Source organism: Pteropus vampyrus, unplaced genomic scaffold (genome assembly GCF_000151845.1).
Source record: "Pteropus vampyrus isolate Shadow unplaced genomic scaffold, Pvam_2.0 Scaffold22, whole genome shotgun sequence".
In the NCBI taxonomy this organism is placed as follows: domain Eukaryota; kingdom Metazoa; phylum Chordata; class Mammalia; order Chiroptera; family Pteropodidae; genus Pteropus; species Pteropus vampyrus.
In genome coordinates, this window is record NW_011888803.1 from 8,292,872 (window position 1) to 8,310,614 (window position 17,743).

At 33.7% G+C, this 17,743-nt stretch overlaps 1 protein-coding gene across 2 annotated transcripts in view; it reads right to left on the minus strand.

Moving 5' to 3' along the window:
• Window positions 1-499: 499 nt before the first annotated feature.
• The window catches only part of ZNHIT6 (zinc finger HIT-type containing 6), a 56,968-nt gene continuing 39,724 nt past the window's right edge, over window positions 500-17,743 (minus strand). For both annotated transcript variants that reach the window (XM_011355581.2, XM_011355580.2), the window contains 2 exons: window positions 6,947-7,071; window positions 500-3,077 (listed from right to left, as the gene is read on the minus strand). In XM_011355581.2, the coding sequence (XP_011353883.1) occupies window positions 3,037-3,077; window positions 6,947-7,071 (166 nt within the window). In that variant the 3' untranslated portion in view covers window positions 500-3,036. The remainder of the gene's footprint in view (window positions 3,078-6,946; window positions 7,072-17,743) is intronic.

The window sequence follows — 17,743 nt, forward strand, 5'->3', positions numbered from 1 at the left end:
GTTCCTTTTTCTGATAACCTCCCTTTACTCTGGGGGAACTCCTCTTCTGATCAGCTCAGGGATGGAATGTGATCCAATCTGGGAAAAACCAAAGTTCTTCCCTACAACTTTATATAATTCGCTGCCATGCTTTGGTTATGATGATGTAAGTGAAACTATCAACAGCTGTCATCTACCATTTCATCTCACTGTCTCCCAACCCAAAGACAGCATCCCCGTAGAGAAGTTGCCTAGGTGAGAAAACAAATCCAGGATGAACAAGTCAGAGGCAAGTATGGGAGATGGAATGATGGCTACTTTGGGTGTTTGGACCCAGCCATGTATGGTGTTCCTTGTGTATGGGCTAATAAATTGCCCTTTAGGCTGACTAGTTTGAACTGGGTTTCTATCACTTGCAACAGAGAGACTATTGGTTAATAATCAAAAGTACACGATAGCTACCTGATAAGAAAAACACATTTTAATTCAGTAGTTTATGATTAAATAAAATCAGACTAGGTATCTTTGCTTAAAATTTAATGACTAATATGAAATCGGTAGAGCACACTGTATATGTCAACCAAATTAAACAAAATGTATAAAGGAAATTGTAGGCATTATAATTAGGTGTTTAACTTCTTACTCTATATCGTGAAATCAAATCTTACTACTTGCTACTGGGAAACAAACTGGCTCAACTATATTTTGGAATATTAAAAAAAATCTTTGTATTTAAGTTACATAGTTACATTTAAATTATATTTAAGTTATATTTAAATTATAGTGTTAAATTATAGTAATTCTTTAATTTCTATTTATAATATGAACATGTGCGAGCTTTGTTTACTGTAATTTATGGCTATTAATCCCATATGTAATAATTAGCAATTATGAAAGGCCTACCTTCTCTTTGAAATCATTGTTTAAAAAATAAAGAAGGCCAGGTGGAGCTTTTTGCCTTTTAAAATATGAGTCACGAAGAAAATGCAGGATGTTGCACTTAATAAGGGTCAGGCAATTTGTTTATTCATCAGAATTTGTCAAGAATCCAAAATGGAGAGGTTCTCTAAAAAAAGAAATTGGGTCTTATGACTACAAACTTCTAGGGCTCTCAATGAATCAGTCCAATTCACCAATGCACCTCCAAACAGTTGCCACAGTTATTCACTAAAACACGTTTACTGTACATCTTGTGGGAATAAATGTGTATATTAATCAAATGAGCTGATAGTTAAATTTGAGGAAACTCTGCCAGTTAAAATCTTCCCTAAGGAACAGTCTATAATTGAAAAGTCTAACAGAATTCTAGCAACAGAGATGGCAAAGATACATTAGATCATGTAGATTTTATTTTCCTTTTTCCTTCTGGGCAGGGGAAAAGCACAGGATAAATCCTTTGGTTTTTGTTCCAGTTTTCAATTTAAATTATAGAAGGAATGGAACTCAACACTTTTCTTGGAAATGAGACTACATCATAACAGATTTCATTGTTAGGAAATTCCACTCCACCCTGATATTCAGATCATATGTTCTTTTGTGTACTTTATCTCACTTTTCCCCAAAACAATCCTATTCATCTATTCATACTTTTGATTCAATTCATCCTATTTCTTGCCTGTTTCAAGAAGACAAATTTCCCTTCTGAATTAAATATGAATTCCTCGAAATCTCATGTTGTTGTCTCTCCAGTAATATTGTGAACAACATAATTCTACACAAATTTTTTACTATATGACGGAGAAGATTCCTGAAGTTGCTTTAGAAGAATATATATTTTTCAAACTGCAAGGCCTTACTTCCTATGAATTCCATTTCCATTATTACTTTTACGCCAAGGGTCTCTGTGGCATTATTGTCTTTGGATACTCTTCTCCAATTTCTACCCCAAGTTATATATACTTGTGTTCTACAAATTTCTCCTAGGCTTATCTTCTCATTATTTCTTTATATTTCTAATCTTTTCAAGTCTCTTTAATTAACGCCTCTGGTTTCCTTTTGATCTAAAACTTATTCCAATTGTAAACTGAAAATGAATTTCACTAATGTCCAATTTTATCTTTGTTTTCTTAACCATTAAGTACACAGATGCAACACAGATGTAATAATCTTTTACTCTTTTATAGTCATGTTGCAATTTCATAACTGAATAAATTTCAATAAAACTAGAAAAATTTAGTTCCAATGTGAGATTATAATGTATACAGAACTGCCATAAGTTATAAGTTAAGCCAGGTATATACATAAATACACATATACATTCTGACAACACTGAAGAGTTCCAAGTGCTTTTTCTTCAGTGATTGCTAAATGTTTCAAAACACAGCATAAAAATGGTCATCACAACATCCCTGCGTGGCAATGACAAGAATGGAGTGGAAATGGGATGAAAGGTACACAGTTCATAATAAGACACAGTTACTATGTGAACAAGTATAGCCAAATTTGTGAGCACTTATGATTCAAACTACAATGTGGAGTCACTGATTTTCTGAACTGAATATAAGAAATAGTAGTTAGTAGTATTTATCCAGCTTTACGCAGGACAACGTACTAGGAGCTACCCACGTATAAAAGACCCATTCAGTCATCTCAAGAGGGTAAGTTACATATAAATCCCAAAGACAAGCATGGATGACTGATAGCTAGATGGTGTGTCCCATGGCCTTTCTGTTTAGAGAGGTTCCACTAAAGACAATGACAACTTTGCAGTGGATACAGGTGATCCTTAAGTTTGGTCTTACAACAAACTAACAAATAGAAAAGATTTCAGTCTATAGAATTCAGCATATTAAAAGCCAGGGCCTAGTTGAAATAAGCCCTATGCCAATTAGGTGCAAAAAAAGGTTTGGGTTGTTAATAGGAATATAGGCCTTGCAAGTCAACGTGAGAGGCTAGAAAATACATTTTTTTTTAAAAAAAATTAGATTGTTTAATTACTTTTCAGAGAAACAAAAATTCCAACCATCCACTGACAATACCCCAATCATCCAACAGCTAGCTAGTCAATGCACAGTCCTCTGCAATTGTCCAGGAATTTTCTTCCTCTAGAAGAAGTGCTCAGTTTTCACTGCCAATGTTCTTGGTAGATTCACTTTTCCCTAAAAAAAAAGTAAACACACAGTCAAATGTTTATACTGTTTCTGTTTAGCTTGTTCTGTTTTTCCCTCTTCTCTCCTCCCTTCTGATGCATACCAACAGCACCGCTCACAGGGATAGACAAACCATGTTATGTCCCGGGCAGCCGGGATATACGATTCTGGCCACAATAAATAGAGAAATGATGTCTGAAAGTGGCAATTATATTTTGTGAGGTAACATCCTTCCTGACTCTGTGGAAGACTTGGGAATGGTCACTTCACAGTGTGGTTATGATTCCATACTCGCACCACTGAAAAGATCCCTATTATCACATAGGCTAGCCAAGTGTGGTTGGAATAAAATTTTCCATGATTTTTTTTAAACTTAAAATTGAGGGCCAGTATGCATTGAGAGAATGTGGGCTGATAGAAGGCTAGCTAATCGTCATCTCTTTCCTTTCATGGGAAAGAAGATTCAGAGCAGAAATGAAGTTTCTTTAAAGGAGTTGTCTTGAGTAAAGCAAGTTAAGTCTATGCTTACTCACTAATCTGAGAGTTCCTTGAAGACACTGGACCTTTCCTCCCTGTATCTATACCACCAGTGTAGCGCACGCTAAATCCATATAAATACAAGTCACGCTACCTTTTAGTTTTTTTTTTAAATTTATAAAATAGGAATCAGAGTGACTACTCTATTTATTTCATTGTACAGCATAGCTAAAAGGAAGTAATATATGAAAACACTATGAAAATTAAGGTTAAAATACAGATTACTTTGCTTTAGGTTTATAGCCATTTATCTCCATTGTGTAGATAAGAAAAATAAAGCTCAGAGAGGCAAACTGAGTGTTAATAAAGGCTAGTGCTAGAACCATAAATCTGGATCTTGCCTCATATTCCAATTGCCAAGTTCCTTGGGGTTTGCCAATGGTATCTTAAGATTTAAGATTGACTGCTGGTAGCAATCAAACTGGTGTTCACTGAGTTCCTTTTATGAGTAAGGCCTTGAAATAGCTTTCATTCAAGATATGTCCCAATCCTTGTGGAATTTTATACACCCTAGCAGAGTCCTTCAAGCATCTCCATGATATTTCAAGTTAGCTGTTTTTTCCTGTTTTTTTTTTTGTTTGTTTGTTTTTCTCTGCATTTTATGCAAACTCTAATATGGTACCTATTGCACTGTAAAGTTTACACTGTGTTCCTGTGCCTGAGATCTATCCCCATAGCCCAGGCCCTACCTCACACACACACTAAAAGTGAAAGCAAGAACAAGAGGAGGAAGGAGGGATGAGGGAAAGAACAGAGGGAGGGAGAATGGATGAAATGAATGAAAAGATTCATTGGCTCCAAAACATGAGTAGTTGCTAAGCCAGGTATTTTCACTAATTCAAGTAATCGATTTTAGGTTAGATTCCTTCTCAAAGGTAGAGACGTTTTCTAATTTTGAGCTATCTTGGACCAACAGAAATATATTTTGCTGGCATTTTTAAATATATAGGGCTGTGTACTATTTGGCATTGCAGCTGGGGAAGACTTTTCCATTTCTTTGCTTATTAAAGTTGCCCAGTTTTCTTTTAGTAGAGTTCCATTCTTTTTTTCCTAGACTGAAATGCAGCATGTTCTTACCGAGTCATCTAATCTACTAGCTAATTTTGGCAAACAAGGACCTGTGAAGCTAGTAACACCATTCTGGGCACTTCGCACTGGATTGATACAAGATGGGTGATCGGTACTCTACATTTCCAATTTAAGGTAGTGGGATACCTTAACTTTTAACCTTTTATAATCAATCTTTTTCATTCCTTAAAAGGAATGCAAGCCAACAAACAAAACTTGCTTATTGCCCATCAATACAGGTACGCTTTTGACAAACAAAATTATGGCAATCTACTATCACAGCAAACATTGTAACAACCATCAACTGTGAAAACTACTGAATCTCAGCCCAGAAACACATTTTCCCCAAACTAGAAGAGAGACACCTTGTGCTGTGAACTCAAGATTAAAATCCAACTTTTTGGCTCCAGAGAGAGAAAGAATGTCAAGGCTTTCCAAAGAAAATGCCCTGTTCTTATATAATCCCCCTCTTGCATTAAGGGACCACCCTGCAGAAAATCCAGTGCTGTGAGAAGGTACAGAAAAACAGACACCTTGAAGTGCTTACACAAAGAAATGCATGTCCAGGAAGACCTGGCATTATTTTTAGAGTATGTGTATTTATGATGTGACAACACTAGTATGGTCCTTGAAATCTTCTCAGATCCTCTTTAATTCTTTGCTATAGCAGCTCTAAATGATCCTCTGTACTGAAAGCACAAGTCACTTGTGCTTCCCATAAATAAGTCCAACATTATATATCCACCAAAAAATAGCAAATTTTACTTAATATGGTTCCAAATACACTACAAAAGTAGCCTTTTCTTTTTGCTTCGTTACAGGAAGCCTTACTTCAATGTGCATTCCTAAACAAAGTAAAAGAGGAGCTGTGTGTGCTATGTTTATTTACACAGACAATGTTTGCCCTGGCCAGTAACCCATATTACTAAACAACTTTCCCTGAAACCAACATTTAGAGAGAGAGCTATGTGAATTATATTAAGGAAAAAGTAAGGTTTTACAAAGCTTTAAAAACCGTGAAACTGGTCTTTTAAAACTAAAATTTCTAATTTGAGAAAATAAAATGGGATATTCTCAAATTGTGAACAATATAAAGTCAAGAATTAACCTCAAGATTTAGGAACCCATATTTGCTTATTAGAAATTTCATGCTTGCTAATTAAAAATCTAGTTTCAAACTGTGCTCTGACAATATTTTAGCCACTTGGGCAAAAACTTTTCTATTAACTTTCACCAAGAAAGAAAGCTATTACATGTACAGAGAACACCTTACAACAAATGTTACTGCCTGTTACAGTCTATAATGCTGGCATAACAACACATGAACCATATATTTCAAATAATATTATCTTAAAAAATAGAATTCAATCCAATCCAAGGATTTTATGATCCTCTGGAATTTGTTACAATGAAATTTGGCTTGTACCCATAATTCTTAGCTGAAAGCAGTATCTAATGGTTTTGAATTAAGATAACCCCTCTCTCTCCCTTTTTAAAAGTAATTTCTGGATTTTATTCATCCTCTAGAATCTGCATTCAGAAACACAATTAGCTTACTTTCATTGGTAGTTGAAAATATGGATAAGTCATTCTATAAACTAAATTTTTACATACACCTCTTCCAGTTCTAATACTTCCTCCCAACTCTCTCAACAAAAAGGGAAAAATATTAACTTATAAGGAATCACTAAAATGTCAAGGAATACAGCCAAGGAAACAAAATCAAAGAAATAAAAATAGTGGGTTTAAAAATAAAAGGAGATAAAAGGTCCAGGCAATAACACTTGATCCTTACGGCACATTATTCTAAATATAGTCCAAATTTTAAACATAATGTTCCTTGCAACATTTCTCTTTCTATAAGGTAAGATACTAAAAACGTTTTGTAATCCCTCATTTTAAGATTCTCTAAAGAAAGAGTTTTAACTAGGGAGTAAATTTATCTGATTACAAGAGACTGTTAATTAAAGACTATTAGCTTAAAAGAAGATAAAAACATACAGAACTCCAATAATGCAGAGAATGTCCTTTTACAGACAGATATTCAAACCGATTCATTCATTTTAAATTGATAGTATAAGCTTACATGCTCTCAAACCGGACAGAAGCAGCAGTTCATTCATTTGGTTGTTTACAGTATTAACTGTAGCTACAGAGTATATTCAGTTAAGTGTGCAAATACAGTGGAAAAACATGTATAAAGAAATACAGTCATAATTGCTTCAGTTTCACTAGAGTTATTCTGAGCATTACAGGAACAAATTTACACTTACCTTGGTGAAGAACTTTCATGTCATTACCAGATTCTTTTAAAACCACATGTAATGTTGGGTACTCAATGATCACTTTGTTCCTCAAATTGTCAAGGAGACTTTTGTGAAGATCCAGTTCATAATATCTTATAATAAAAAAATCAAAACAAAAATAAACACATTCTTAATATTAAAAATTACTCATAAATGAGTTCTACACATTAAAATATTTTTAAACAAATGATATCAATTCAGTAGCTATATCCTTATAACATAGTAAGTTTAATACCTCTAAAAAAAAAACAGGTTAAAAAAGCTATTATTATAGAGGTTCTAAAACTAAATCAAAAGCATATCAAATAATTTGACCTTGGGGAAGCTCTAGAATAAGTCATTCATTTCACATCGAGTAAAGAATAAAGACTTTTACATAATATCTAATGTTTAATGTATCATAAAATTTTTAGATAAAATGATAACTACCTAAAATTCGAATTCCTCAAATATACTTAGTTTGAGCCTTAAAAGAGAAACAAACATTATCTCACGATAAATAATTTCTAGTAACATAGGGCAGTAAAATAACTGGCTACAAAAATACTTTTGTAAAAAGTTTATTCTAATTATAGTTTCCAGAAATTTATATTGACATACAATTATATCTGGCTTTCCTTTATTTTGAAATTTTAAAAACTAGGTTTGGGTTTTTGAATGAGGCAAAAAGCACATAATTTAAGAAATATGGAGTTATCAATTATGATATCATAACATAATTGTCACCTGTGTCACAGGTAATTAGATGCTTATATTCCTTAAGGTGTGAAATTCTCAAGTCATTACTTAAAAAAAAAACAAAAAAAAAACAGAGTTGATTAAAAATGCATTGCCCTTTGCTTGCTTTCTAGAGTAGGAGAGAAAGGGATGGAATTTCACCTAGCTCACTAGGAGTTGCATATGGGAATATGTTGGCATGTGAATATCATATCATGTTAAGGAGGGAAAAGTAGAGAATATGTCCACCAGTGTAGCTCAGAAATTCTCCAACTTTTCTTCTCCATCTCTACCAATGATAGATGATAATTCACATGCACAACACACATCCCAGGGGAAACCCAGCCTGACAGCTGTAACTCCATCCTTTTCTCTCCTGCTCAAAAACAAACAAACGAACAAAACAAAACAACCCTTCCCCCCCCCCCCCCCCCCCCCACTGGACTATAAGTGACCAAGGATGACGTTATCACTGGGACACATGTGAATCTTCTGTAATTTTGTTTTAAGAGTAAATCATTCACAAACTTTGATATTTCTTAATCAGTAACAAATTATTTGCTCTAAACTCACAGCTGACTGAGACATGTAGCACACTTACTAAGAACTGGTGTGGTGATTTTTCTTTGTGTTCTCAGTTTGTCTCACGTATAGTTGTCAAATAAGGGAAAACAGAAGTGCCTAACAAAACGTAAACTCAAGCCCACTGTATAAACCGATTTCTTTTTAAGAAGTAGGTGACAAGTGAGAGAAAAACTGCAAAACCAAAACTACTTATGTTTGCTTAAACACAGACCCCACCCACCCCTGGAATTTCTTCATTTCAGAATCACAGAATACTTTTTATGTTAAAAAGAAACCTGAAATGCAAAATACTCAGTCTTCCTAAACCAGCCACCCTAGTGCCCATAGGCCACAAAACGTATACATTCTTTTCCCTGTGTAATGTAACACAGATGTGCTTACAATACTTTAAAAGTGGTTCCAGCATTCAAGGATTAAGTGCTTCACATCTTTTAAACATTATTTCTCTTTGAAATAAGCAGTATTTTTTTTTAAAGAAAGCAGTAATTATACAAAAGAGAAAAATGAGATTGAATTTGATATCAAAGTATAAGATTAAATTATAAAGTGAAATATAAAATGGATGTAATTAAATTTTTCTTAAGAAAAAACAAGACTTGAATTCTCAAATAGGGACTTTTCAAATGGTATCCTACAAATGGTGTCCTACTTGTAGTACCGTATCTTCTGTGCATTTAAATTGAATCATAAGGCTTCTATAAAGAGAAATTTCTCAAATAAGTGAATGTTTCCCACTTAGCTCAGTTTTTGGTAATTTTCAATGTATAGTTAATTTTTTAGGTATTTTATTTATTTTTATAATATTAAATCTATGTTAGGTTTCTCTAGATTTCCAAAGCTGGAGCAATTAAAAAAAAAATCTTCAAAAGCCACATAGTAACCAGAACCTAATATATTATTACTGCTGATACAGTATAAAATATGTTCCCAGCAGAGGAACATTTAGAGATATTTAAAAATTACCATGTAATAAGTTATATATTATTTTAATCTTAAAACTATAATGATTACATTTGCCAAATTAAAAAAAAAAAAAATCCGGTCCCTATTTTATGTGCTGAGCAGGCTCTGCACAAAGCACTTATGATGCAAATTTTATAAGAATTTATAATGATTATTTTTAAAACCTTTTATTTAAATGCAATTAAAATCTGGTATGCTGTGTGGTTTTGATTAGGACCACTGAATTTTATTTAACATTTACTTGAAAATGTTGCAAACATCTAATTACTATAATATTGCATCGAGTGTCAGTAAATTTCTAAGCCTCAGCTTTCCAATCTGTTAATCAGAGAAGTCAGACTTCACTAGATAATCTTCTGGCTGAAATTCTGAATCTTTGATTTTTGTACTACTAGCGGTTACTCTTAATCTACTACTATTTGCTGGTGATTAAAAAAAGTAAATTATGTAAACTGTTTATAAAGGAAGGCTATCAAACACATATGGGATAACATTCTGTGAACTTAAGAGTTTAATTAAATAAAGCAGTAACTTTTGTTGCTTGTGTTTGGAGTCCAACTCTCAGAGTTAAAAGTGGCAGCTCCATCACTTACTGGTCTGTGATTCTGAACAAGTTAGTTAACTTCTCTAATCCATAGTTTCCATGCTTGAAAACTGATACCGGAGACAATGACAGTATCACTTCAGAGCACAGAAACTGTTAGCTCATTTACTTAAGCCATGAACACAGTTTTACATTTGTATTTACCTAAAGTAACAACACATTCTTATAGAAACTTTAGCTGTGGACAAATTTCTTCAGTAACAAAGAATGGCACTTATTATGTAAGCACTGAAACACATATTTTCCTTTTTACACATTTACATTATAAATGTAGGCTTGCAACTTTCAGTACAACCTTAAAGCCATTATTTGGTATCACATTTATTTCTAAGAGGCTAACGGTACTTTGTTTCTGTTTCCATTATTTTGAGGCAAGTTGTACAGTCCAGCTTGGCACTGCCTAAAGCATTTAGACTCTAGCTCCTTTGAAAGCCATTAAGTTGCTGATTCCTAAGAGACAGCCGTATCTTTTTTTTTATTTTTATTTTTTTTTGAAATTTACACGAACTCTGGTGTTCCCATTAGTAGAATGGCTCTGCTACCATAAGACAAACTACTTAAGTCTACAAGAATTAAGACACCAACATTTGTCTCTTCTTTCACCCTTAGGGACCCTCTCAGACATTTCCTCTTGTTATTTCACTTGCTTACCCTCACAGCCTTGCTAGCTGACCCTGATCCAGGCAGCTTCACAGGGGCATTAGGACAGCATGGCTCAGTAGGCTAAACAGGTGTTACAGGGATTGACATTATATAAATAAAAGTTGTCTTGATACTCAAGGGTATGCTTTTAATCTTGGCTCTGTTACTAACTTTCAAAGAAACTGGCCTTGTTCTTGAACTTCTTTCTTTGCATTTTATTAGGAAATTAGGATTTTCAAAAAACTCCTCATAACTCAAAGGAGACAAGAGAATTAAAAAGAGTCACAAGCCACTTTATTTCCCATGTGACCACTGACACCCCTTAGAGTTTATCTCTCCATCCCCTAAAAAACACTGAAACTAAATCTGAATATTCTCCAAATTTAAAAATACAATAGCAGTCCCTTGCTTACAGAATTTTTCTACCATAAAATAAGGTCATTGGATAAGGTGTTTACCTAGACTCCTTCAGCTCTAAAATTCTCCAAGTGTTGATATTTATCTGCTAAAGGTAGCACTTAACTATACTCTTAATAGTCATATTTCTCAACCTAGGTTTCTGGGTTAAAAGCGCAACTAACTGATTCCAAATGTATAAAGTGTATCTTTGGCTGTTTTAAAAAATTAACCTTAATATAAATTGGTTTATGGTTATCTGATAGCTTCGAGTTTTTAAAATATGGCTCATCCTTCCATAACTGAATTCAGTAAGGTTCCTGAATCAATTACAGACTAAATGCTTTAGATTCACTTATCGAAATCCTTTAAAATAACACAAACTTAAAAGTACTAAAATTATTTTAAGAGCAGAAAGAGAATGGATTAAGAGAACAAACTAACTTTCAAAATCCAAATGTAAAGCAAGAAACCAGGTTGTTAATGAAGGCCCAGAACAGGAGGAAAAAAGATAAACTCAGACTAAAATATGTAAAACCAAACTAAGTACAGGGGTCAGACAATTTTAAAATTTCTCCAAATAACACTCCTATGTGTACAATTTTCACAACTCATACTGCCCAAGTCATATTACAAACAGATCTTGTCAAAGTTAAATTTCTTATCTAATCTCTTTTAGTTTTCATATTTAAACTGTAACTCATTTCATTGAGTTACAGTTTGCTGCACTTTGTTTTGGGACTTTAATGTATCCATGTAGATGAGGGCTACAGATGCTTGACATGGGGCATCAGTCATGAGTTGGTTAGTGCAGACATATGCCCCCATTCAGAAAGCTCAACAGTTCAGAACTGCACTGAATGATCCTACTCTATCCATTATATAAAAGCTTTGGGATGTGGTAAAATAAAGTGACCAATTATACATTTTAAAACATGCCTTAAAGAGGGCCTTATAAGGCTCTTATTTGTTCTAGATGCCATTTATTAGGTCTTTTCTTATCCTCACTAGTAAGCTCAATTACTTTTAAATTCAGAAAGCTTGGGTTCCAATCTTATCACTGGTCCTTATGAGCTGTGACTCCTAAAGGGTACTCAGTTTTCTTCATCAGTATAATGATGGAAAGGATAACTATCCATCAACTAGCTTGTAAAGATTAAATGTAATAGGTGAAAATGTTTCTAGAGTGTAACTTTCCAAACTAGTATCACTAATAAGATTCTATACTCCAAAGGTAATTTAGCACCTCTAGCAGGAAAACGACAAACACCATGAATTATGTTCATGATCTATGAGACTAGTAAGCAGAAAAAGCATAAACTTGGTAGGGAAAGAGACCTGAGTAGAAATCCTGGCTTTGTAACTGTAACTTAAAACAGAGATATGGTATGTACTTCATTAGAATTAATGAATGTGAAAATGCTGTAAACATAGTGCCTCACATTTCTTCATAAATTAATTCCTTAATTATTTATTTAGGGTCTACCATGTACAGGTAGTCTGCTAGGTAACAGAAGTTCATAGAAATTAATTCCATAGTTTACTGGGGGTGTCAGTCAAATAAATAACTACCACATATCAATGGGATAGGTGTCATAACAGAAATCTGAAGTGGATACTCAGTAAACATTTTCTTTTGTTCCCTACCTACCTCCAACTATTATTTCAGGCTGCACAGTGCTTTCAATATCTAGGCATTTCATTTGCTAAATCTAGTTACCTCCTCCTTAATTGGTTCTTAAAATCCCTCTTTCTCTATTGATTTTCTAATTAACATAGTGAATATTAATTAGTCTTATTGTTAACAAAGCATGTCTCCTCTGGTGCCAAACTGAATGCAAGAGTCTGATCGGTAGACTCTTACATCTTTAATCTTTATTAGGAAGTACTGCTTTGTAAAATATAATTAAGTTCATCAGAGAAATTTTTGCTTAAAGGTTAAATAGTTCACAAGTTAACTATATCATAGAATTATATTATTTTAGACTTAGCAAGAACTACTCTAGTCTTTTTTGTCTTCCAGGTGAGGGAATTGAAGTTCTGAGAAGTATATTACCCAGAGTCAGTAAGGAGGTGCAGAGTTGGGACTATAAAGCAGATCTTTTGAGTTCCTTCACTTGATTGTTTTCTTGTTTGCTTATTCTTCATTCAACACCTATTTACTGAGGTCTACCAGGTATCAGATACTGTCCTAAGCACTGGGAATACAATGGTGAACTATTAGGTATTCACTACAAGTGAAAAAATGAAGCCTTTCTAGCAAGAAAGTATATGTACAAAGTAGAGAGTCAGAAATAAGCTAGGTGCCTAGAGAACTGAGTAGAGTGGATATGAGAATACACACATAATTCATTCGGTTTTGGTACTTAGAATAAATTACAGTGAGATGTCTGGTTGGGGAGGAGGTTGAAGCTTTTCCGCTAAAATGAAAATCCAAATCATCTAGAAATTTTGAGTATTCATGTTATTATTCTATCTGAAGAGTATATAAAATTGGTTACAAATTATTATGTAACATAGCTAGAGTATATACATTTAGTTGATTAACTGAAGTAGATCCAAAGTGATATGATGGTCAAATTCTCAGCAGATTATAAACCTACAATTTTCACAGCGATGCTCAGGTTTTAAATATATAGTTTTGATTACTGGTTAAGGGAATTATGTGAAATATAAAATGAGGTTTTTTTTCTAAAAACTTGGGAAATATTTTAACTCTCAACTTGATGTTATATTCTCAAGTTCACAGCTACTGAGACATCAATGGTTGTGCCTGCAATTGTCCTATCAACACTCACCCAGCTGTGCCAACTAGCTGAGCTTCAGCTTCCCTCAAGCAAAGATTACAATTCTTATAAAACTGCTTCAAACAGGTTGCCACACAGGAAACCCATTCCATCACTGAATGTGTCATCTCTGAGATGATAAAAATATTTAATACTCCACTCTACATATTTCTTTCATATGTGTGGACATTCATTGGGTTGATTTTAACATTTTCTGGTTATCAAATAACTTCTTGCTTCCTTTGTTCCAAAATGTGAACAAAGGTTAATATCATTTTGAGCATATACTCATCCTGATAATGACTCTCACTTTGAAAAATAATCAACAATCCCAAAAGCCCTAACAAAGAACTGGAGTTGAGTTTCACACACATTATAGCCATTTATGGTCCTGAGAAGCATGTGCTATATTGCAAAGAATGTATCAAGGCTTTGGAGGCAGGCAAGCCTAGTTTTGGATCTAGTTTCCACCACTTAGTAGTTACAAAGCTATAGGCAGGGCTCTCAATGCAATTATAACAAATTTACAATATACAATATAACGTAATTATAATGTATATAAAACACTTAAGAGTACCTAAAAAAAGAGAAGGTACTCAATAACAGCCTGTCATTAATACTTACTATGTTCCTTAAAGACACCTATTAGTCTCTAGATTTAAACGTGATTTTAAATAACCCTTGCAGAAAATATTTTGTATGTGTGCCTGGGAAAACTTATTCAGGGTGTTCACATTTTTTTTGTTTATATGAAACATAAAATAATTTTGAAAAACAATGATACTTTTGTACGTTTTAAAACACAGACATCTAAAAGAGAACATTTTGATAGTTGCCAGATGGGAGGGGGGTGGAGGAGTGGGTTAAAAAAGGGAAGGGATTAAGAAGTACAAATTGGTAGTTACAAAACAGTCACGAGGATGTAAAGTATAGCACAAAGAATATAGGCAATAATATTGTAATAACTATGTATGGCGTTAGACGGGTACTAGATTTATCGGGGTGATCACTTCGAAAGGTTTATAAACGTCTAATCACTATGTTGTATACCTGAAACTAACATTAATTAGGGAGGAGGCAAGAGAATTAAAATGTTAATCAAGCCACCATCAGAGACTCCAATTCGCTGATCAACCCTGCAGCCAGGCCAGGAGGACACCTGCAGAACAAAGGAAGATTTCTGCTGGGATTGCTAACAACCCAACCCACTCCCCATATCTGTGAAGAGAAAACAGGAACCAAGAGTCATTCCCTGTGGCTAAAACCTTGGGGAACCCATGGATTAAAGCCTGGGAATTGCCAGCAGGCCTTTCACTCTACATATTCTTACCTTTTCCATGCCACATACTCTTCCCCTTCCTCACTATATGTCTATATCAAAGGAAATGGGAACTAAAGAATGACATAAACTGACTCCCCTGAACACTCAGGGTCCCTCTCAGTGCCTTTATTGTCTCTCTCTAACTGTCTCTCTCACTCTCTGCCTCTGAGAGGAGACCACACTCTGTCTGTGGAGTGTTACCCCTTTTCTAATAAACTTTCCTTTAACTCTAACTTTGGCGTGTGTGCTGAATTTTTTCTACAACCTCCGCCAAAGTACCCTCTTCTCTCAGTACAGGGCTTGGTCTCCCAGCCTACTCGGGGAAATCGGCCTTGTCCTGCATCAATATAATATTATAGGTCGTTATAATTAAAAAAATAAAAAAATTAACAGACATCTAAAATTTCACTTAAATCTTTACTCATAAGTTTAAATAGATACAAAGAACTTAATTTACGGTATACTATAAATACCAATGATTTAAAATGAAACTGTTACATCACTCTTAACTAAATATACTAGAATCTAAATACCAAGGGAATTTGATATCAATATCAGCCATTTAAAAAAAAATATGAACAAGCTCTTCCTCAACAGTTAGAAATCTTATGCTTCTTTTTCTCCTTGAACTTGTATTTTTATTCCAATTCGCAGAATTTTATCTTCTACTGATTACCCAAATCATATTTCTCTGGAACAAAAATGTGTATGTAAGCTAAAAATTTAATTTTATTACCTATAACCTTAAAGCTTTAAATGTTAAAATTTCTTCTGTATTGAATAATTTTAAGTATTATTAGTATAAATTAATCAAAAACAAATCTCATTTAATAAATTTTTAAATTAATTTTTTAAATTGTAGTTTGCATAGAATATTAGTTTCAAGTGTACAACATAATTTAACATTTATATAACTTACAAAAAGATAACCATAAATCTAATTAACATACGTCACTGTAAAAAGGTATTATGATATTACTGACTCTATTTCCTATGCTGAACATTACACTCCCTTGACTTATTTTTTAACTGGAAGTTTGTGGGTCTTAATCCTCTTCACCTTTTTTACCTATCCCCTCAGCCCCCTCCCCTCTGGCAACCATCAGTTTGTTCTCTTCATCTATTAGTCTGTTTTGTCTATTCTTTTTTTTTTTTTTTTTAGGTTCCAAATATAAGTGAAATCATGCAGTATTTATTTTTCTCTGTCCAACTTATTTCACAAATATCCTCTAGGTCCATCCATGTTGTCACGAATGGCAAGATTTCATTCTTTTTATGGCTGAGTGTATATATATATATACACACACACACACACACACACACACACACACACACACACACATCACATCTTCTGTATCTGCTTATCTATCAACAGATACCAAGGTTGCTTCCAATTCTTGGTTATTGTGAATAATGCTGCAATGAACATAAGGGTGCTGTTTTTGTTTTCTTCAGATAAATATCTAGAAGTGGAACTGCTGTGTTGTACACTAGTTTAATTTTATGAGGAATCTCCATAGTATATTCCTAAAGTAAAAATTTATTAGAAATGCATCTCTTAATGTGATGGGTGAGCATCAGTGATGGCATCTTTTACTACATGCAAGGTTGTTTACTACTGATTCTTAGATTAAGCGATTTCCTCCCATTTATTTCTGTAGTCCTTATTAATAAAACCAAATTTCAAAAGAAAAAACAAGGAAGTTTAAGAAATCCCATCTAGAAAGCACAGTGCTGTTATTCACTAACCCTTCATTTATCAGTTATTTTCAAGGGATCTAATGAAAAGAAAAAATGATCTTTGGCTATTTACATAAGACAAGGCATCTGAAAGTAGTTAATACTGTTGTTAGAAATTCTGGAATTCCTTTAATGTTCGCTGATATATATTTAATTCTGTGCCAATATTATCAAGATAATCTTAACCTTCAAGATTTTCAGTTTTCTAATGGCAGGACATTAAAAAAAAACCTTTTTATATTACATATTATAAATTTCCTATTTAAAAGACCTTCAAAGTATATTTTTCAACCATTCTCTGTAGGCCTGAAATAATTATCATTTAATTTTCCATTTCTAGTTCAATCAGGTCAAGGGTGCAGACTAATATCTTGAAGGATGTAAAAATCTGACTTAGAAAATATTCATCCTAATATAAAATGACATATTTCTTTATACAACTTCAATAACTCAATTGAATAAAAATCTACCAAATACTTCCTCAAGGAATTTACTACCTTAGCCAGTGTTCCTCAAAGTGTGGTCCCAGGAATAACTTTTATCAGAGTCCTTTAGCAGGCAGAAACTGTAAAATATGCAGTTTTCTAGGTCCTATGTAAGATGGCTAAACCAGAACTTCTGAGGGTAAGCTGGAAATCTACTAGACCTGTGAGCTAGCTGAAAGCAAGGAGGGATTTGTCAGGACTAGGAGGCAAGGTGGACAAGAGACAAGGCTCTTAGAATCAACTATGTCTGAGAGGTGGTATCTTGCAGGCAGTTGAGTTTAGAACTCAGAATCTGAGCAAGCAACCTGAAATGGGAGGTCAGCTCTGCTCTAAAGTAGAAGAGAGTTTTTGCTTGCTGGAGGGTGGGTGGGTATTAGTGAAAGCCAAAATGAGGTCAGGTGGGTCTCACTTGAGGCCTTTACAGAGACAAAATTAATTTCTCTAAAGAGTCATAGGAAAAAGTATCTTATCTCTTAACTTCACAGTAAATTTTTAAAAATAGTTCACGTCACAAATTCAAAGGAA